Source organism: Anoplopoma fimbria, chromosome 2, assembly GCF_027596085.1.
Source record: "Anoplopoma fimbria isolate UVic2021 breed Golden Eagle Sablefish chromosome 2, Afim_UVic_2022, whole genome shotgun sequence".
NCBI classification, from domain to species: domain Eukaryota; kingdom Metazoa; phylum Chordata; class Actinopteri; order Perciformes; family Anoplopomatidae; genus Anoplopoma; species Anoplopoma fimbria.
In genome coordinates, this window is record NC_072450.1 from 26,560,117 (window position 1) to 26,579,389 (window position 19,273).

Consider the following 19,273-nt stretch of genomic DNA (forward strand, 5'->3'; position numbering starts at 1 on the left):
CCCTCCCCGGAAGCGAGCCGTCATCACGTGGCTCCTCCTCCTCCTCCTCCTCGGGTGTCCATGGTGGTCATTTAAAGATGGCGGAGTGCCTCGCAGCACGCTTGTCCAGCCAGGAGGAGCAGGTACGGCTCCTCAGCAAGGAGATCTTCAACCTCCGGGATGGGCTGAGCCGAGGTGTGGATGCAGCCGGGGTCTCTGCGGGGGTTTCCCCGGAGCTGGACAGCCTGAGGACCGAGAACGAGAAGCTCCAGTACCGGCTGCTGCACCTCCGGAGGGGTCTGCAGGCAGAGCTGGAGCTGGAGGTGGAGGGGGGTGGGGGGAGGTGGAGAAGAAACAACAACAGGTGAAATGTGGCAAAGCTCTGGAGAAAAACACCAGCAGAGAACAGCAGCCAAACAACCGAGCTGATAGAAAGGTAATAAATATAACACAGTTTAAAGGTGTGTGTGTGTGTGTGTGTGTGTGTGTGTGTGTGTGTGTGTGTGTGTGTGTGTGTGTGTGACTGACTATGACAAACTACACCACCCCATTTCCATAAATAGCTGCCCCCACTCAGTGGCACAGTGTGTGCATACTTTGAACATGTATATCTGGCATTATAACAGGCTGATAATGTGACTCAGACAGAAATAGTGATGAAAAGGTTGTTGTTGGTTGTCATAAGACTCTGGTGTGTGTGTGTGTGTTTGTGGACAGGTGCAGGGGGAGAACCCGGATACCAAACCAGCTGACAAGAACAAGAACAAGAAGGAGAAAAAGCAGGATAAGGGACAAGGAAACGGAGCCGTGAAGGAGGTGAAGCACGGGTTATCCTGCACCCCTGTTCACCCAACGGGGACACAAGCTGCACTGTTTCAGTCAAAGAAAACAAAGAGTCTTTTCAAGGATCATATATTGTCATTATGCACAATGCAATTTACTTGTAGCCTATTCGTAACACAACAAACACTTGACAAACAAAACACAAACAGTAGTGCATCCCTGTTTTTTTTTTGAATTTGCATCATAAGGAATGTAAACAGCAGCAGCACAAACAATTCACTGGGCAGATAATATGGCCGACATCCTCGCATTACAAATTTAACACGAGGAACACATTGTCCATCAACTTTGACTTCCACCATCGTCCCTGCCCTTTCACAAAACATGAAATGTGATGGTTCTTAAGATAAAACAACCAGCAAAGCTCCAGTCATGCTTTTAATTTGTCCTAGGCAAAACCAGCATCTTGATTTTTTTTTTTTTTTTTTTATATTTTCCATTGTAGCAGAAGTCGTTGCCTGGATACGTAGCCGAGCGCCTCAGCCTCTATGAGGAGCTGAAGAGGGAGAGCGACGCCCTGCTGGCAAAGAGAGCTGCGGCCAGCAAGCCCATCACCGTGGAGCTGCCGGACGGACAGAAGGTGGTGGGCAAAGCGTGGGTCACCACACCGTACCAGTTGGCTTGTGACATCAGGTCAGTAGTGAAACAGCTGGCCAGATCCACTGACTGTATCATCAGTCTATGGCTGCCAACATGATTAAATGATGAATTGCCTGATACAAGCAGACACCTCAGAGGGAGACTTGACTCTCAGCTTCCCACGTGTGACTGTATCCCCAATATGGTTCTCAATTGGTCCTTTTAAATTCTGATGATAGAAATCACTCTGTTAAATTTATGACGCAGCATTTCTGAGGCTACTGTCTTTATCTCTCAGCCAGGGCCTGGCCGACAACGCTGTGATTTCCCGGGTTAACGGAGAGCTCTGGGACCTGGACAGACCCCTCGAGCAGGACTGCTCCCTAGAGATCTTGCGCTTTGACAATGACGATGCTCAGGCTGTGAGTACATTTTATGTTTTTAAAATTGATCAATACGTGGCTAGTGGCTGCAGAGGGAAACCTTAGAGATGCGTTCTGATCAATCGTGTTCTGTATAATCTGTGATCAGCCATACCTAAAATGTCTGCTGTTTTAAAAATATCCAAGCCACGACTTACTAACTTTATTTTTAAGGATAACCGAGGCAATCTATACATCCTCATCTTGTGTCCTAGGTGTATTGGCACTCCAGTGCTCACATCCTGGGGGAGGCAATGGAGCACTTTTATGGCGGTTGTTTGTGTTATGGACCCCCCATTGAGAACGGCTTCTACTATGACATGTTCCTGGATGGACAGAAGTGAGCAAAATATTTCACTATCAATGTTCAGGCATGAATTCTAGTCTAAAACATGTTATACACTCTTATTACATCCAATTGTTAACATGAACTTCGCTGCTTTTCAAATCAATTGTTGACAGTTTTGCTCTGTTGAGCCAAAAAGAGTGTGTTTTTCTTGAAACGCAATAAGCTGAAAAGCTGGATCATCATGTCAAAAGTGACGCTGAGCACTTGTATTAACTAAACCTGTGTTCTGTTCCCAGAGGGGTATCCAGCACTGAGTTCGGGGACCTGGAGACTCTGTGTAAGGCCGTTGTGAAGGAAAAACAGCCCTTTGAGAGGCTGGAAATCAGCAAGGAGACCCTGTTGAAAATGTTTAAGGTGACAGAGCACTTTCACAAACAAGCACTTTCTAGCCTTAAACTCACAAAGCGTGGTTTACACTGTCCTACCCAGTCGTGTAATTATTATTGGAAATTCAAAACTCTTTGAAATAACTTGAGGTGTTTGCATCTTTCAGTACAACAAATTCAAGTGCCGCATCCTGAATGAGAAAGTCAGCACCCCCACCACAACAGTCTACAGGTACGTAGCTTATTAAATAAAATAATAAATATAAAATTTTATTATATATATTGTATATTTTTATTTTAAGAGGACGCTTAAGTTCTATTTGGGTCTTACAGTTAACAGTTGTGTAATCTATATATCATGATTAGATGTGGACCCTTGATCGACTTGTGCAGAGGGCCCCATGTCAGGCATACCGGCAAGATCAAGGCCATGAAGATCTACAAGGTACGTGGAAAGTCCTGTTCTCAGATAATGTTTTTTTTTTGAATGCCTTCATTTCTTACTTTCATTTTTTTCGAACTATTTAACTAGTAATTTTAACATTTAAACACATTAGCTCCCAGAGTAGATTTCCCAGTGTATAGCTCCTCCATAATCTTGTTTTATATTTCTCCTCTCTTCCTCTGCCATCAGAACTCTTCCACCTACTGGGAGGGCCGCTCCGACATGGAGACTCTACAGAGGATCTATGGGATCTCCTTCCCCGACTCAAAGATGCTGAAGGAGTGGGAACGTTTTCAAGAGGAGGCCAAGAACAGAGACCATCGCAAGATTGGCAAAGTGAGTCACTGTAGGCAGTCATGTTCAAGCCAGAACCCAGTTGGCTGAGGCCCTGAAACCGGAGACTGGAACCCAGTACAAAGTGAGTTTTGATTCGTAATTGTATAATATGATGGCTTAGTCTTCTCCTTTTTTGAGGGCGCTTTGACAGGAGCATTTCCTCGTGAGAGTGGTTTTGTATGGATGCGGTGAAACCCTGGAATGAACCCCAATCACAGTTTCCAGGAAAACAATATACAAACAAAATCCAGCATCACGCAGAGGTTAAGAAAGGTTAAATCGTCCTTTACCCTGTCACTCAGGGATCACAGTTTTTGGACATGAAACCCATATTTTTTTCCTTTTTTAAACTGGCTGCTGCTGCGTTCTACCAGCTGAGGGCGCTGTGTGTCTTCACATGGCCACGCTTTGGTCCACTGTGATTCATCAGAGCACCCCAGCTGCTCCCCCAGCATGGGAGACGCAGACGGCAGCACCTCAGTCTGCAGCGCTAGCAACACACTTCATATTACACCCCACCCAGAGAGTCAAGATACTGCTGTTGAAGCCAGTCTAACAGGAGGTGACAAAAGTGACATGTTGTTTTAAAGATGGTGCTCTGTGGCATGATACCAAGGCAACTCTCATCATTTCAATAGTGAAGGCACTATATTTTGAAAATGTCCAGTTTTATTACCCCACAGCATTGGAGTAAAAAAAAAAATTCATGTTATGATCATTGACTTATTTAGCATGTTAAACCTCATCAGTTTTGACATGAAACAACCTGGTGTGTCAGATTACTTAAGCAAGATTACAATTAAAAAATAATTTTGGTAAGTTAGACCTATGTTACCATGGAAACCTCTCCCTCGAGACTAGCCTGGTCCTGGTCAGGTTGGTTTTTAAGGACAACTGTGCGTTCCTAGTGCTATTTTTAATATTCCGGTAAAAAAAGGTTGAGTCCCGAACACGCAGAATGTCAAATGCAGTTTGCCAAAAAACACCAGGTGTTACAATCAATCTGTCAGAGGACGGTTCCTCCGTACCGCTGCTCCGTGAACACTCAGTCAGTTCAAAGACAGACAGGTACTGTATCCACGCTTATGAGACACAGTTTTCTTGCATTTTCAAATAGTCTGTAATGGTGGGTGTTTTTTTTATAATTTTTTTAAATGGGGAAATTTCAGTTACAAAAGTCTATTTTTCTTTGTCTTCCAATCAAAGTGAATTTGACAAAGCAGCTTCATAATTATAGTATTTACTCTGTTGGATTTGTGCTGTAAATGGCTGCTGTGATTTGATTCTGCTGTAGCTCAAAAAGATGGGGGGGGGGGGGGGGGGGGACACAGGTGAGGTGTGGGGGGGCTGTGTTATAAACTTACGCATGAGGAGACAACTTGTATCAATGCTGTTTTTAAAATGAATACAGTTTACCACCACAGGGAAGGTACATAAATCACAAGGCCTTTACTAATGTATTAAAGATTTTAGTTTTTTTAAGTGGGATATCAATAAAATGATAATAAGAGATATGTGAAGTAGTTTAAAAAAAAAAAAAAAAAAAAAAAAGTCTTTCTTCATCTGCTTCGCAGGATCAGGAGCTGTTCTTCTTCCATGACCTCAGCCCTGGCAGTTGTTTCTTCCTGCCACGAGGAGCCCACATCTACAACACGCTCACCGAGTTCATCAGGGTAAGAGTGGTGCCTCTCTAACATGCGCTTCACTCTTCTTTTAGAATTTTAAATAATAAAGTCAAATCTTCATTGTGACCTAGAATGGGTACATTGATATTAATTTGCATATATTATCATATCATTATTCTAGCCAAAATGAGTATGTGCGTCTAAAGAGATGAGGATGAAGATTTTGAGGTGAAGACTTTGATCACCGTTGGCTATTTTGGTCTTATTTTGTTGCGTATGCCCGTATGTTTCCCATCCTGTGGATGCTTGAGAGGCAGTTTCTTAATAATTTTGTGCCCCTCAACATAGCAGGCTTTTTTTGTGTTCGTGATACTGAAAAAACATTTCTTTATCATAATTAGTTTTTTAAGAAGTCCTCAATGGATTCTCAAGATCCCTGAAAACCAATTTATTAAGAAAAAAAAAAAAAAAAACCTACAAACGGTATGAGCATCCAAATTGTGCTTAAAAAATAAATAGTACTCGAGAAATGCTGGACCACAAAGCACTTTAAAACCACTCTCAAGTGCCCGAGGCCCAGGATTTGCTCAACATTTCCAGTGGTCTTGTAATGATTGCCAGCCCATTGACATGCAGACCATGAATCCCTTAACTTCTGCTAAACATGCGGTCACCAAGGAGCTCAACCATAAGCTGCCGAGTGTAACAGTGAACTGAATATTTTAGTTCGGCTCATTCAGTTCAAACTCTGCTCGGAGCCCGAGTGAGCTTTTCTCAGAACTAAAGTAAGTGTCGGATCCAAAAATGGAAAAAAATGGTGGTCAGCAGTATGAGCAGTCCTCTCAAAGGTAATGTCTCATTTGTCCGATTGGCTTCATGGGACGGTAAATTGAAGTGTTTTTTTTTTTACTTTACAGACAAATTTCCATATTTGGTTGTTTAGGTTGAAAGATGACTAGAGTGGGCAGAAGTTCTCCTCGTTAAGAGCGTGTCTGAAGTTTTAGTGTGACCACACAGGAACTGGTCTCTGCGTAGACGTGTTGACATCTTGGAAGACTTTCACACAGCCGACCCAGCCAGGGAGACCTTGCATACTTTGCACAGAAGCCGTGCAAGATCATTATCACGTCACTTCAGTCTGTTATCACTGTGTAAAAAGAAAAAAAAAAACACAAGTGCAATGCTTTTTCCCCTCGACGACATATTGCTAAAATGTTTTCGAGAACATTTCTAAATACTTGAGGCTGGCTTCTAATGACTTCAATGGAAGACGTGCAGTCAGTCTTCACTTAGAACATGGCTTTCAAGTTTTGTCTTGTTTTGTCTTTGCATGCATTGTAACTCACAGTTCCAAATATTTGCAGCTCAACTGGTCATTAAACTGTTTTGCTTTATGAAAACAAACTTGTACATAAATACCCACAGGATCTGGTTTCTACTACAGTAGCTCAAGATCCGTGCCAGAAGTCATGATTCAGCTCCGCTCATTTAAGAACCCGTGTGGTCCAACAGGCAGACCCAGCTTGTTTACATGGATTCGTGTTATGTTTTTCTCTAGGACGAGTATTGGAGGAGAGGCTTTCAGGAAGTAGCCTCTCCAAACATTTATAACAGCAAACTGTGGGAGACATCGGGCCACTGGCAACACTACAGCGAGAACATCTTCTCCTTCCCCGTGGAGGACGACATCTTTGCGCTCAAGCCCATGAACTGCCCCGGCCACTGGTAAACTCTTAGCTCATTTTGAAGGCCTTCCCCAAAATGTTGTAAATCAGACAGTATTTGCAGAGTGTCACATGTCATGTTGGTGCCCCGCTCTCCCTCTCCCTCCCCACAGCCTGATGTTCAGTCACCGGCCTCGCTCGTGGAGGGAGCTTCCCTTGAGGCTGGCGGATTTCGGGGTCCTCCACAGAAATGAGCTGTCCGGAACGCTGACCGGGCTGACCAGAGTGCGGCGTTTCCAGCAGGACGACGCTCACATTTTCTGCATGATGGACCAGGTGACCACATCAGTGGTGTCAGCATTTTTCAAGTTTCTTTGAACATGGGGGGGAAACGGTTTCAGAAAAACAACAATTATGAGTAATTTCCTAAGTTCTGAGTCATCCTTTTTTTTATCTCTACAGATCGGGTCAGAGATGAAGGGCTGCCTTGACTTCCTCCGCTGCGTCTACGATGTGTTCGGGTTCTCCTTCCAGCTTCACCTCTCAACTCGTCCGGAGAAGTATCTGGGCGACATCGCTGTGTGGAACCGGGCCGAAAAGGTAAAAACCCGCTTAAAGCATTGTAGTGATGATTTGTAGTGGAAAAAGAACTCCAGCTACCTCAATGAATTCTGGTAAATGCTCAGCAGAAGATTTGACTTTGTCTTCCAGGATACACTGCTTTGGCGACACGCATATATAAAATGCAGGAACTTTGCAATAATAATGTTGACTCTGCCTCGGCACAATGAAAGAGTTGGTTCATTGCTGTGTTTGATAATACAGACAGTCATAAGGACATTGTTACAGCTAAACAACCCCATTGTTTTATCATCGACAGTTAATCCAGAGGAATGAGAATCTTTTTCTAACTACAAAAACTATGAAGAGATGATTCCTTTCCTTTGGTTCAATATTTTTTTAGCATATAATGATTTTTAACAAATTGCTCCCTTTCCAGCACTGTCCAGCGTGTCAATGACAGAAATACTGAATGTGTTTATACATTACAATATAATTCTCCCTCCTCCAAAGAAACATTCTTGAAATTAGTTGATGACAGTCGCCATCGATTACCCCAACGTCCGTCCCGCTGAAGTTGATTTTCTGACACATAGGCGACTTTTTCTACACTAAAATACTCTACTGTCCCCGGTTACTAGCAGCCTAAATGTTGAAAATGTTTTTTGAAGCTCACATCCCTCAGCCTCTGTTGTTACATACATGCTGGTATTGAAGCTGAGCCAGTTTGCAAAGCTACTGTTTTTATTTACTACTTCATTGGGAATACTTTTAAAGTGTGTGTATGTGTCTTATTGTTTTGATTATTCATCACTACTACATTTTCTGACAGCTTTAGTTACTAGTTCAGATCACAATTTTGCAAATTCTTCCTGGTGTTGTCAATGTTTGTGATAAACTGAGGAATTAAGTGTTCCTTCCTGGGTTGAGAACATTCTCCTACTTGTTTAAGATAAATAAAGACTTTAAAAACTCTTGGATCAGCTGGAAAATGCGTCATCACAAAACTTAAAACCAGGCAGATTTTTGTGTCCATATTTTAAGAAATACTATATTTATTGTAGGCCTATTTCTTCCCCTCAGTCAGCCCTGGGCATTGTTGAAAGGACTCTTGGCGATACTCTGATCTCGGAGCTGTCTGTTTATTTTCGCTTGATTGAAACATCCGTGCACACAACTGAGTGGGCGCTGAGCAGCAGCAGCAGGATCAGAGATGAGGCCCCAGTAGTAGTGTCACATCTGTGAGTCATTGTGTAGAGCCTCTCGGTTCAGTAGGTGGTGTGTTTTCATCAAAAGACATTGCATGTTTGTTAATTGAATGAGTGCATCGCTTCAATATGCAAATGTTTAACTGCGTTTGGAGGTGCAAAGTGCAGACTGAACTTGTTATCATGTTAACTATGCATCGATGTGTTTAATAGCAACTGGAGAACAGCCTGAATGAGTTTGGGGAGCCATGGAAACTAAACCCTGGAGACGGGGCTTTTTACGGACCCAAGGTTGGAACATTTGAGATTTTTCCTGCCAATTGCAAAAAAAAATAATATTTTTTTCAAAAGTCCTTGAGGTCTTTAAAGTCCTGCCTTACTTTCTGTGCCGTCGCAGATCGACATCCAGATCAAAGACGCAATCGGGCGTTACCACCAGTGCGCGACCATTCAGCTGGACTTCCAGCTGCCGGTCCGCTTCGACCTGACCTTTGTGGGGTGAGTCACCTAATGAAAACACTGACACACTGCTGAATCCGTGAGCTCTGCTGCACCAAGGGTTTACATGTTAATCCCCTCCTGAGTCAGATGTCTCTGCTCGCGCGCTGAGTTCCACGGAGTCGTGTGTTTTTTAACAAGGAAAGAGTTGCATATGAATTTGAAGTCACTTAGCAGGTCGATTTATCTCTGCTGGGGATCTTGAATTTGTAAAGCCAGCATTGGAACCAACGCACATCCTGTACAGCAATAGATATGTAGTAGTTTGTGGTTTGTACATCCAATCAGCCCAGGATTGCAAATGGAAAGGGAAGTGGGTGATATATCAGTGGAAGGCTCGATAGAGGTAGATATTGTTACTTAAGTTGCAGGCAGTCAGACTAAGAGCCAGATCCAAGTAAAAATCTGATTTGAATGAAAGAAAAATGTTACAATAATAAACATAAAAGGCCAAGAACACGTGTAGATTGCAATCATACTGGCGCATATCACAGAAACCGATACTTATCTACCTCTGATGCAATGTCTTACAGGAAGGATGGGGATGACAAAGCGCGACCAGTCATCATCCATCGCGCCATCTTGGGCTCCGTGGAGAGGATGATCGCCATTCTCACAGAGAACTATGCGGGGAAATGGTAAAGTGCTTCTGGTTGCTCTTACATTTGAGAGCTTCAATTTACATTTTTATTTTTTTAAATAAATGGCACACTGCTTCCATCTGTCTTAGTGATGTTTCAGCGGATAAATCCAAAGTGATTAATAATAATAATAATAATCAATCCTTTATTAGTCCCACAATGGGGAAATTATTTCTCTGCATTTAACCCATCCCGGAGGAGCAGTGGGCTGCAATGAAGCGCCCGGGAGCAACTTGGGGTTAGGTGTCTTGCTCAAGGACACCTCGGCATGTTAGAGGGGTTTGAACCACCAACCTTGTGGTTACGGGACAAGCGCTCTATCATGTGCCATTATTCTAGATATATAGTTTTTTTAGGTGTTTACAATGTCCTCTCTCCTTTCAGCATCCACATACTATTAAGATTTCACCCAGTAGTTCCTTTTTTGTTAGAGTGTAACGTATACAATAAGTACAACAAAAAGTAGGGGATACATCTGTTAACACCGGTATATCACTGGGAATATAGTTTCATTACAGTCTGTCGTTCCTCCCATCAGGCCTCTGTGGCTCTCTCCCCGTCAGGTGATGTTAGTGCCCGTCAACCCGTCCTGTGAGGATTACGCCAAGAAGGTACGTCTTCCAGCTTAACGTCTTGACCACATTCAAGTGCAACCGCATGGGTGCAGACAATGATTATCTATAATAATGATCATTATTTTCTTTTGCCCACCTGTCAGGTGTGTAAGCAGTTTACAGAGGCTGGTTTCATGGCAGACGCTGACTTAGACTCCAGCTGTCTTCTCAACAAGAAAATCCGTAACGCACAGTTGGCCCAATATAACTTCATTCTTGGTGAGAACATTCATTTATTGTCCTATGTACATTTAGGAACACTGAGTGAACACTAATTCAAGAGCATTTTTTCACACCAAAACAGTTAATTCTGTTTTTAAAGACGGTATTTTTTACATATATATTTTGTTGTTTCCTTTGTAATGCTGATTGGGTAATCTAAGAAGTTTTTTTTTTTTTTTTTTTTAGTAGCTAGGAGACACCACCTTGTGAATGAGGAAGCATGCATGGTTGGCTGTGATGTAAAGGACTATTGCCATGTCAAAACTTCAGGTTAAATAAAACAGCTTTAGTGAAAATTCTGTAAGAAAAGCAAGTTAAACGAAAGGACTGTACCAATTAAGGTGCTGTGGGAACATTTTCAGAGACATAACAAAGTGATTAAAAACTAAAAGCAGATTTGACGAGGGAGTCCATTATTTAGAAAAAAATCAGAAGCACTGCAAACTTTTAAAATCAGTCCGCAGTAACAACGGTAGATTTATAAAACGCATTCAAGAATCAAAACACAAATGAAATGTAAAAAAAAGAATTCTATGAAAAAACATGAAAAAAAAACCCCTGCTATGGTCCTTCGCCACTGTGGAATTGTCAGTACAGACACCGTTAGAATAATAATGGGTCAAAATAAAGATTCTTAATCGGTGGACTATAAAGCAAATGGACCCTCATGCTGGCCGAACACCCACAGTTGTGGGGAATGTGTTAGGGTAGCTGTGTTTCTGTGTGTCTGTGGTGTGACTTGGCCCATGTCAAGCTGTTGTGTCTTCTCGTGTCTTGGCAGTGGTCGGGGAGAAGGAGAAGATGACTAACGGCGTCAACGTGCGCACCCGGGACAACAAAGTCCACGGAGAGATGTCGGCTGCCGAGGTGCTGGCTCGCCTGACCCTGCTCAAACAATGCCGCTGTCCAAACGCAGAGGAGGAGTTCTGAACAAGACAGAAAAGGACGGCTCGGACAGACTACCTCAACTACAGTCAGATGAGCAGTAAAGGGACAAGTGATGGCACATGTAAAGCTGGTACAGGGAAAGTGTAGAGCAGAAATCACAGACGGAGAAACTGATGAGCTGAATGTGATAAATGGTGCTTCAAAACAGCCTTGAAATGATCACGTAAAAAGGATGGAAGAGGACAAGTTTGTGTACGTGGTGTGGGTATTGAGTCATGTCAAAGTAAATAAGGTCAATCTGAAGGGAAGTTACTTTATAATTTAAGAAAACAATGTGATCATAATGAAGGTAATGTGAATTTGGCACTGCTTTTTCACAAATAAATAAAATGAATCAAGACAACTGAGCTTGTTTGGTTGACTCATTTCAAAGAATAAACGTGAAAATGAACAGGTGTCAAAATGTTGGTACAACCTTTTTAATGGTGGCAATGATTTGTCTTTACCTACTGAGCCACACAGAGCCACATGCTTCTCCAGCATAATGAGCAGATCAGGAGCATCTGTTCCCACGGTAGTGCTTATGAGAGGACAGTGTTTAGTGTCGTCTCCAGAAATCATACCTTACAAACATCCAATTAAATGTGACATCATTCCAGGAATAACTTTAATAAAAGGTTAGTAGTTCATAATGAATGGATCACAGGGTTTTTTTTTTTGTGGGTGGGGCTCAGGAAGTTCTGCTGCTTGTGACGCTGCGTTCACAGTCATGGGAAAGCTGGCACACCAGCTCTTTTCCAGATCTCTTTTTCTGTCAGTCAAACAAAACAAGGCATACCTCACTAACATATTCTGTAACATGAATGTTGATGTCACCAACTGTGATTATAGATGTGATGACCGAGAGAAAGTAAGTAAACTACCCCCAGCCTCCCCTTTGACTCAGTCTAGCATCGCATCGCTGACGATCGCTTATTTTCCTACGCGCCCTGAACGTCGCTCCGGGTAGCGCTGCTGCAACAATGGCCACCATCTGTCAGAAATGGAGACCGGACCGAGGGCGCTGCTTCAAAACCTACGGCCTGGGTTTCGTGTTGTTCTTGGACCTGGTCTTGCAGTGTGTTAATGGTGAGTAAACGGGGACGGTGACGGATTATAAACAGAGTGCATGACTGGCTGATATTTGGCGTTTTTGGCACGAGCGTTAGCCTCCTCCCACCGAGTTAGCATCGCGAGCTAACGCTAGTGCAGCTAGCCCCTGTGTTTGTGACTCACTGCCTTTGTTGGTACATCTGACTCCCTGTCTGGTTGCTCGTCAGGGTACCTGAGCTCTCCTCACGTGGGCCAGGAGCCTCTCTACTCCAAAGACGCCCAGCATGGACCCGTCATCAGCAGCCCGGTGGTCCCCTCTGCAGCCCCAGGTCAGCAGCTCAGTGATGCATCAGCATTAACCACTACATTATATTATATTACATTATATTACACTACACTATATTACATTACATTATATTACACTACATTACATTATATTACACTACATTATATTACATTACATTACACTACATTATATTACATTACATTACATTACATTACATTACACTACACTACACTACATTACTTTATATTACACTACACTACATTTACACTTTACTTTATTTACATTATATTATATTACACTACATTATATTACATTACATACATTATATTACATTACATTATATTATATTACATTACATTACATTACATTACACTACATTACATTATATTACACTACATTATATTACATTACATTATATTACACTACATTACATTACATTACATTATATTACACTACATTACATTACTTTACTTTATATTACACTACATTACATTACATTATATTATATTATATTACATTACATTACATTAATCACTACATTACATTATATTACACTACATTATATTACATTACATTATATTACACTACATTATATTACACTACATTACATTATATTACACTACATTATTTTACATTAAATTACACTACACTACATTACATTACTTTACGTTATATTACATTACACTACATTATATTACATTACATTACACTACATTATATTACATTACTTTACATTATATTACACTACATTAATCACTACATTACATTACTTTACATTATATTACACTACATTACATTAATCACTACATTACATTATATTACACTACATTACATTACATTACAGTCATTTAGCAGACGCTTTTATCCAAAGCGACTTACAATAAGTGTATTCAACATAGGTATTCAAGAGAACTACTAGTCACCAGAAGTCATAAGTGCATCTCCTTTCTTAAACAAGCATCTTAAAGCATAAACCAGAGCAAAAGTATAGTGCAGAAACAAACTAATACCAATACAATAAGTGCAACAAACTAATACGAATACAATAAGTGCAACAAACTAATACGAATACAATAAGTGCAACAAACTAATACGAATACAATAAGTGCAACAAACTAATACGAATACAATAAGTGCAACAAACTAATACGAATACAATAAGTGCTACGAGGAAGGCTCAGGGTAGTACTTCTTGAAGAGGTGAGTTTTCAGCCTGCGCCGAAAGATGGGCAGCGACTCTGCTGTCCTGACGTCAGTGGGGAGTTCATTCCACCACTGTGGGGCCAGGACAGAAAAATTCCCAGAGGCAGCAGAGCGAAGTGGTTGAAGTGGTCGGGCGGGGGTGTAGGGCTTGACTATGGCCTCATACTGACTGTATCCTGGAGAACGAGTGTTCATCGGTGAACACAAAAGGATTCAAGGATTATTCATTGTCATTATGCAACACTGGGATGCACAATGGAAATCAGTTGTAGCCCATTTGTAACACAACAAACACATGACCAAGAAAACAAAACAAAAACAGTAATATATTCCTGAAGTGCATTTTTTAAATTTGCATCATAACGAATTTAAACAGCAGCAACAAAAACAGGTCAGATAATGTGGCCGACATTTTCACATTGATAATTAAACTCGAGAAAAAAAGCCCAAGGTCCATCAGCTTTGACTGTGTTTGAAAACAAAGCATCATGATGTAAACACAGAGTCCACCTCCTCTCGGAGTCCTGCTCTCTGTCCTTGTTGTCCACCCGTCAATTGCAGCTTCATCCGGGATGAACAATGGAGCCAGGTCTCTGTGAAGATGTGGGCTCAACAGTAACCCACCTCCTGCTGCTTTCATCCATCTTAATTTTCCTCGACTGGGCATCAGAAAGCCAGGAGCATGCTGGGTAGTGGAGTAGTCTTAGCTTCCATCCCGGCTCTTCTCCCTCTCCTCCCTGGGGCAGTTTGGTGGCAATTTGGTCCGGCAGGTCTGGATGGTTGGTCGGCCTTGGCTGGCGATCGTCTCAAAGTCTGCTGCAATAAATCCCCACGCTTCCTTTTCTGATGTTGATGAATGTATTATGTCATATGCCATTAATGATAAACACATGAAAAACAACAAATAAAGACAAAAATGTAGAGAAATCAATTGGAGCTACCAGCATGTACATGCGCTACCGTTGCCATAGAAACCCATTGTTTTTTAGCACATACCCACAAAGAAGTACAGCATTCTGTATTCTGATAATGTAAAGTCTTTAGTGTAATTCAGTAATCATTGTTCTTAAACTTAATTTGTCTCAACAACAGAGAAGCAACGGCTTATTCCGGAAGAATTGGTCAACTTTCAAATACATGTTTATGTCAACAACATGTTGTCTAGACGTCAAAGAGTTAAAGCTAGAGAAAAACAACGGCTTATTCCGGAAGAATTGGTCAACTTTCAAATACATGTTTATGTCTTTCTAACCCTATATCAGAGAGAATATTGCTCTCATGTTGTCTATTAGGACAGTTTTGCAAAGAAAGTTAATTACTTTAATTTTTTTTTAGAGCAAGAACATTTTTTTTATTTTGTATCTTGCTGGCCAGCAGGCAGCCTTAATGGAGCAATCAGGAGTGAATGGCTCTGTTCAAGGACTCTAATTTGGCGTTTTTTTTTTTGAGGGCAGAGTGTTAGTCATTTACCCCCCCGTGTCCTCACTCTGTTTGGCAAAATATTCAGAAGGATGCACTTAAAAGTGCACTGCCATACCAATTAATGATCCCAGACATAAAGTCATAAAATGAACTGAATAATAACATGTATTATTCTTGCTAGAAATTGGAAAGAACACTTTTTTTCTCTTTTCTGGTTTACAGTGTCTCCTGCAGATGAAGAGAGCTACACTTCCAAATGTCCTAGCGGGGGTTTGTGTAGTCGCCTGCCAGCTGATTGCATGCACTGCAATTACCAACACAACTGCACCTACAGGAAACCAGCTTCCTTCACCTGTAAACCCAAAAAAGGAGTTCACTGCATCGTGAGTAGCCATTTATCTTTTGATAAATCTATGCTGCATTAAGAAAAGAATGACACAATCAGAGGTCTACACCTCATTGATAGAAAAGGGAAATGAAACATGACACAGGAAGTATTGTTGTGCTTGTAGCGTTTGTGTCAGCTATGAGAATGGAAATGATCTTAATGCAGCTAGACGAAAGTCCATGAGACAAAAAGGGATGTTTGGATTAACCGATTTTGCCATTACCGTGGTAACGTAAGCATCACGGTCATGTCTGAGGTGTCCTGCATTGTTTTGTTGCCCTGTGAAAACAAATCTCCAGAGAGATGTTGTTTGTGTCTACGGTGAAATCTCCCCATGCAAAGCCACATTACACATGCTTTTTGTTTTGTGTGTGAGAGAGTCGTACCACTCAACTGAAGCGATGAGAATAAGAGCTGTAGAAAAGTCAGAGAGACTCGCCATTCCTGCTTTATTTGCTCCATTTAAAAACGTGCCTTAAACCGCCATTGTTTGAGCACTTTGTAATCTACAAAATGACCAGGGAGTTGTTGTAGAAGATGGATATCAAAATTTGCACATGGTGTCATGTGAAAAGTGAATTTAAGGGGTCCAGCACTTCGAATGTGTTCCAGCATCTTTCATCCACCTCTTTGTGCCCAAGTCAAGGTAAATCAAAAAATTAAAAAAGCTAGCGTACTAAGCTTGACCGAAACAATTTAAACTCGGCCTGGATAAGGTCCACAAGGTGTTACTGTTTGCTTCCAGAATCTTGCAGCGATATCATATTACCATCTGTAGTGTGGGGCTGTTCACTCTCTCTCTTTGTCTCACTCTCTCTCCCTCTCCCTCTCTGTAGCCAACGTTCTGTATAGAATATCTAGAATATTTCTGTATAACAATTTTAAAGGATTTTAAAAAGCCTTAGGTTACACCATAAAAAAATAACTTGTTATAGTTGATGATGATGATGATGATGATACTTTAGTTTATTAGTTTAGTATGTTCATGAAACCGTCATATTCCCTCTGACAATAATCACTATGGACAAATAGTTGTTGTGTTGTTTTAAGAAACAACTGTTTTGCTTTAATTTGGAAATATGTGTGTATTGATGGCCTGATGTTGTTGTTTTTTTTGTATTTTAAGGGAGAGTCGGGACAGCAGCAAACCAACTTCTCTCTCTCCATCAGCTGTCAGTTCTGCTGGCAGCTGGACTCGTCCCAGTACCGCTGCTCAAACTCCACCAACTGCATGACGGTGTCCTGCCCGCGCAAGCGCTACAACGCCACCTGTGACGTGTTGGACCATGTGCATTGTATAGGTATGATGAAGGCTCTGCTGTAGACGTGTGTTGTTTTGAGAAGTGAGAGTTTTATAGATTTTTCTCACCCAGTTAAAATTTACAAAATGACCCTTTTTCATAGAACAAAAATGTGAATTGTTTGCCATATATGGTTGCCCTACAATGGGATACCTCACCCCAAAATAATAGTTTTTATATCAATTAATCCCCTTGTGTTACCTTGAATTCTCGAAGAAAATGCTTTTCTCAGAATGCCTCAGTGGTGAATGCAGATTCAAAAAAATGGAGAAGTCTTGGTTGATTGTTTTAAATAGTAAGGTCTTAGAGAAAATGATCGTGTTGTGTGAGAGGTTGTAAACGTCAAAGACAAGTTTTCTTCAGGATTCAAGGTAACGGGGTGAGTAATTGATGAAGTATTCCTTTAAGTTCCCTTTGCAGGGCGAGGCTGTCTGTTAGGTGATAATTAATGTGATCTAAAAATAATACTAATTATGGATCCTGATCTCATCAAGTACCACAATCTGGGAACCCAGATATTAACCCACAATACTTTCCCCCAGAAGTAGGGTCAAGCATTTTGAAATGTTTTCTGCAGATAATGAGGGAAATGTGTTTTCAGTCATGCTCATTTGTTTCACAGACATGTTATTGTGGTTTTAGTGTTCTTCATTTGTTTTGGAAATGTTTTGAACGTCAGGAACAACTGTCGGTGTCCACTAACTCTTTTTCCCCTCCTGCAGGTAGAAGACGTTTTCAGAAGCGTTTGTTTTGTAACTGGACTGGTGGATACAAATGGTCAACGGCCTTAGCACTCAGGTAAACCTGCGACCAGCAACATCGCAAGAGTTATGACCAGCTTAGATGCTGGAAACATTTAAAAAAAAAAAAAAAAAAAATCGATGTGGATCATGATGTGTGCTCTAACAGCATCTTTGACTTTGTTCCGTGTCTTCTCTCATGTCTTTCCGTAGCATTACGCTTGGTGGTTTTGGGGCCGACCGGTTTTATCTGGGCCAGTGGAGAGAAGGTCTGGGCAAGCTGTTCAGCTTCGGGGGCCTGGGCATTTGGACTCTGATAGACGTTCTTCTCATAGGGGTCGGTTACGTGGGACCCGCCGACGGCTCTCTGTACATCTGAAGCGGAAGCCCCGGGAGACGTGGCTATGGTGGTTTTCGTGTCCTCTTCCCCCGCCGCACCCCCTTCGCACCGCTCCGCCCTCAAAGATCGAAGATCTGAGATGCTGTGTTCTTGGCACGTTTCTCCCGCCCGAGCTCGCTGCGCAACACGTCCTCATCCCATCTGCTAACTGGCAGGAAGTGTTTTCCTCATTACACCAACGACGAGTCTACCCACACAGCCCATCAGATCGATCCCAATCATTCGGCGTCCGTCTCCTGTTGAGACTCTGCAGATGGAGCTGTGCACGGCGATGAGGAGCCGGTCATTATGCCTTTCTGGTCGGTTTGACTCAACCGGTGGTTAGGCTCCGTCATGCTGATATATAGATAGGTTCTCTTTCCCGCGGAGCAGTGCTTTTCACAGACATCCTGCCACCTTGGAGCCATGTGTCGCTCCTCCCTCATTGCGAGGTAAATGCGTCAATGGGGGGGGTCTAAATAGTAACCATGGTAACATCAGACAAAAGGGTAGTATTAATGTCCTGAAACGAAAGCATGAATATGCAGAAGGGAATTTGTTTAGGTATTTTTATTGACAGCAGACAGTTTGTCTTGTGGAAGAGTTCAACGTTATTTTAAATTAATTATTTCATTTTTATATGATTTTTTTTTTTTTCTCCCAACATTGAGTCAGGCCACAACTGTAAGAACATTGCCTTAAGGGTTAGATAAATAATATCATTGCTTTATGTGAGCTCAAATCCAATGTTGGAAAGTCAAAGTTCATTGATAAATAAATACATTAGAGTTACTGTATATTCAAACTGGAACTGTTAGCTGTTAGAGAACCAGAAAGAAGTGCGGGGGTAAGAACTCTCAGTGCGGTCATGACTTGCAGTAACAAGTTTTTTTTTTTTTTTTCGGGAAACGCAGAGATAATAATCTCTTAACAGTGTGTGTGTCTGTACATTTTGAAACGCTTGAAATGTGTTGCACTAGAAAACTGCAGTCACTTGTGGTTTCCCGTGTTGGAGATATATACACCGGAGATATATCCAGTGCATTCAGCTGGTATTTTATTTCCTCACTCATTATCATTCTTCACATTGTAATTCTGTGTACCAACACTGTAAGGTTCTTTATTCGAGACCGTGTGGCACAAAATGGCCTCACCTCTCAATTCATGTAAATATGTTTTTCTGTTTTCAGTGTAAGGTCAACGGTTTCACACTGTAAATGACGGTTTTTTGTTTTTTTAAGTTATGTAAATAAAATTGTGAA

At 41.6% G+C, this 19,273-nt stretch overlaps 2 protein-coding genes across 2 annotated transcripts; both read left to right on the top strand.

Moving 5' to 3' along the window:
• The first annotated feature begins 57 nt into the window (after window positions 1-57).
• On the top strand, window positions 58-11,596 carry tars3 (threonyl-tRNA synthetase 3). Its single transcript, XM_054610990.1, is given in 20 exon segments — window positions 58-314; window positions 317-415; window positions 697-795; window positions 1,268-1,455; window positions 1,700-1,823; window positions 2,039-2,163; window positions 2,409-2,526; window positions 2,666-2,730; window positions 2,865-2,943; window positions 3,133-3,279; window positions 4,854-4,952; window positions 6,463-6,629; window positions 6,742-6,904; window positions 7,031-7,168; window positions 8,551-8,628; window positions 8,735-8,835; window positions 9,369-9,473; window positions 10,015-10,087; window positions 10,195-10,309; window positions 11,094-11,596. Coding segments are annotated over 20 exon segments (2,469 nt in total). The 5' UTR covers window positions 58-77; the 3' UTR covers window positions 11,243-11,596.
• A 422-nt stretch (window positions 11,597-12,018) lies between these two features.
• On the top strand, window positions 12,019-19,273 carry tm2d3 (TM2 domain containing 3). The gene is made up of 6 exons (XM_054615237.1): window positions 12,019-12,328; window positions 12,520-12,621; window positions 15,426-15,586; window positions 16,718-16,892; window positions 17,615-17,690; window positions 17,846-19,273. The coding sequence occupies exons 1-6, from the start codon at window positions 12,223-12,225 to the stop codon at window positions 18,009-18,011; spliced, it is 786 nt and encodes a 261-aa protein (XP_054471212.1). The 5' UTR covers window positions 12,019-12,222; the 3' UTR covers window positions 18,012-19,273.

Coding starts and splice junctions, on each gene's coding strand:
- tm2d3 (XM_054615237.1), top strand. CDS start 12,223: ATGGCCACCATCTGTCAGAAATGGAGACCGGACCGAGGGCGCTGCTTC. Junction 12,622..15,425: donor GGTCCCCTCTGCAGCCCCAG/GTCAGCAGCTCA, acceptor TCTGGTTTACAG/TGTCTCCTGCAGATGAAGAG. Junction 17,691..17,845: donor TCAACGGCCTTAGCACTCAG/GTAAACCTGCGA, acceptor GTCTTTCCGTAG/CATTACGCTTGGTGGTTTTG.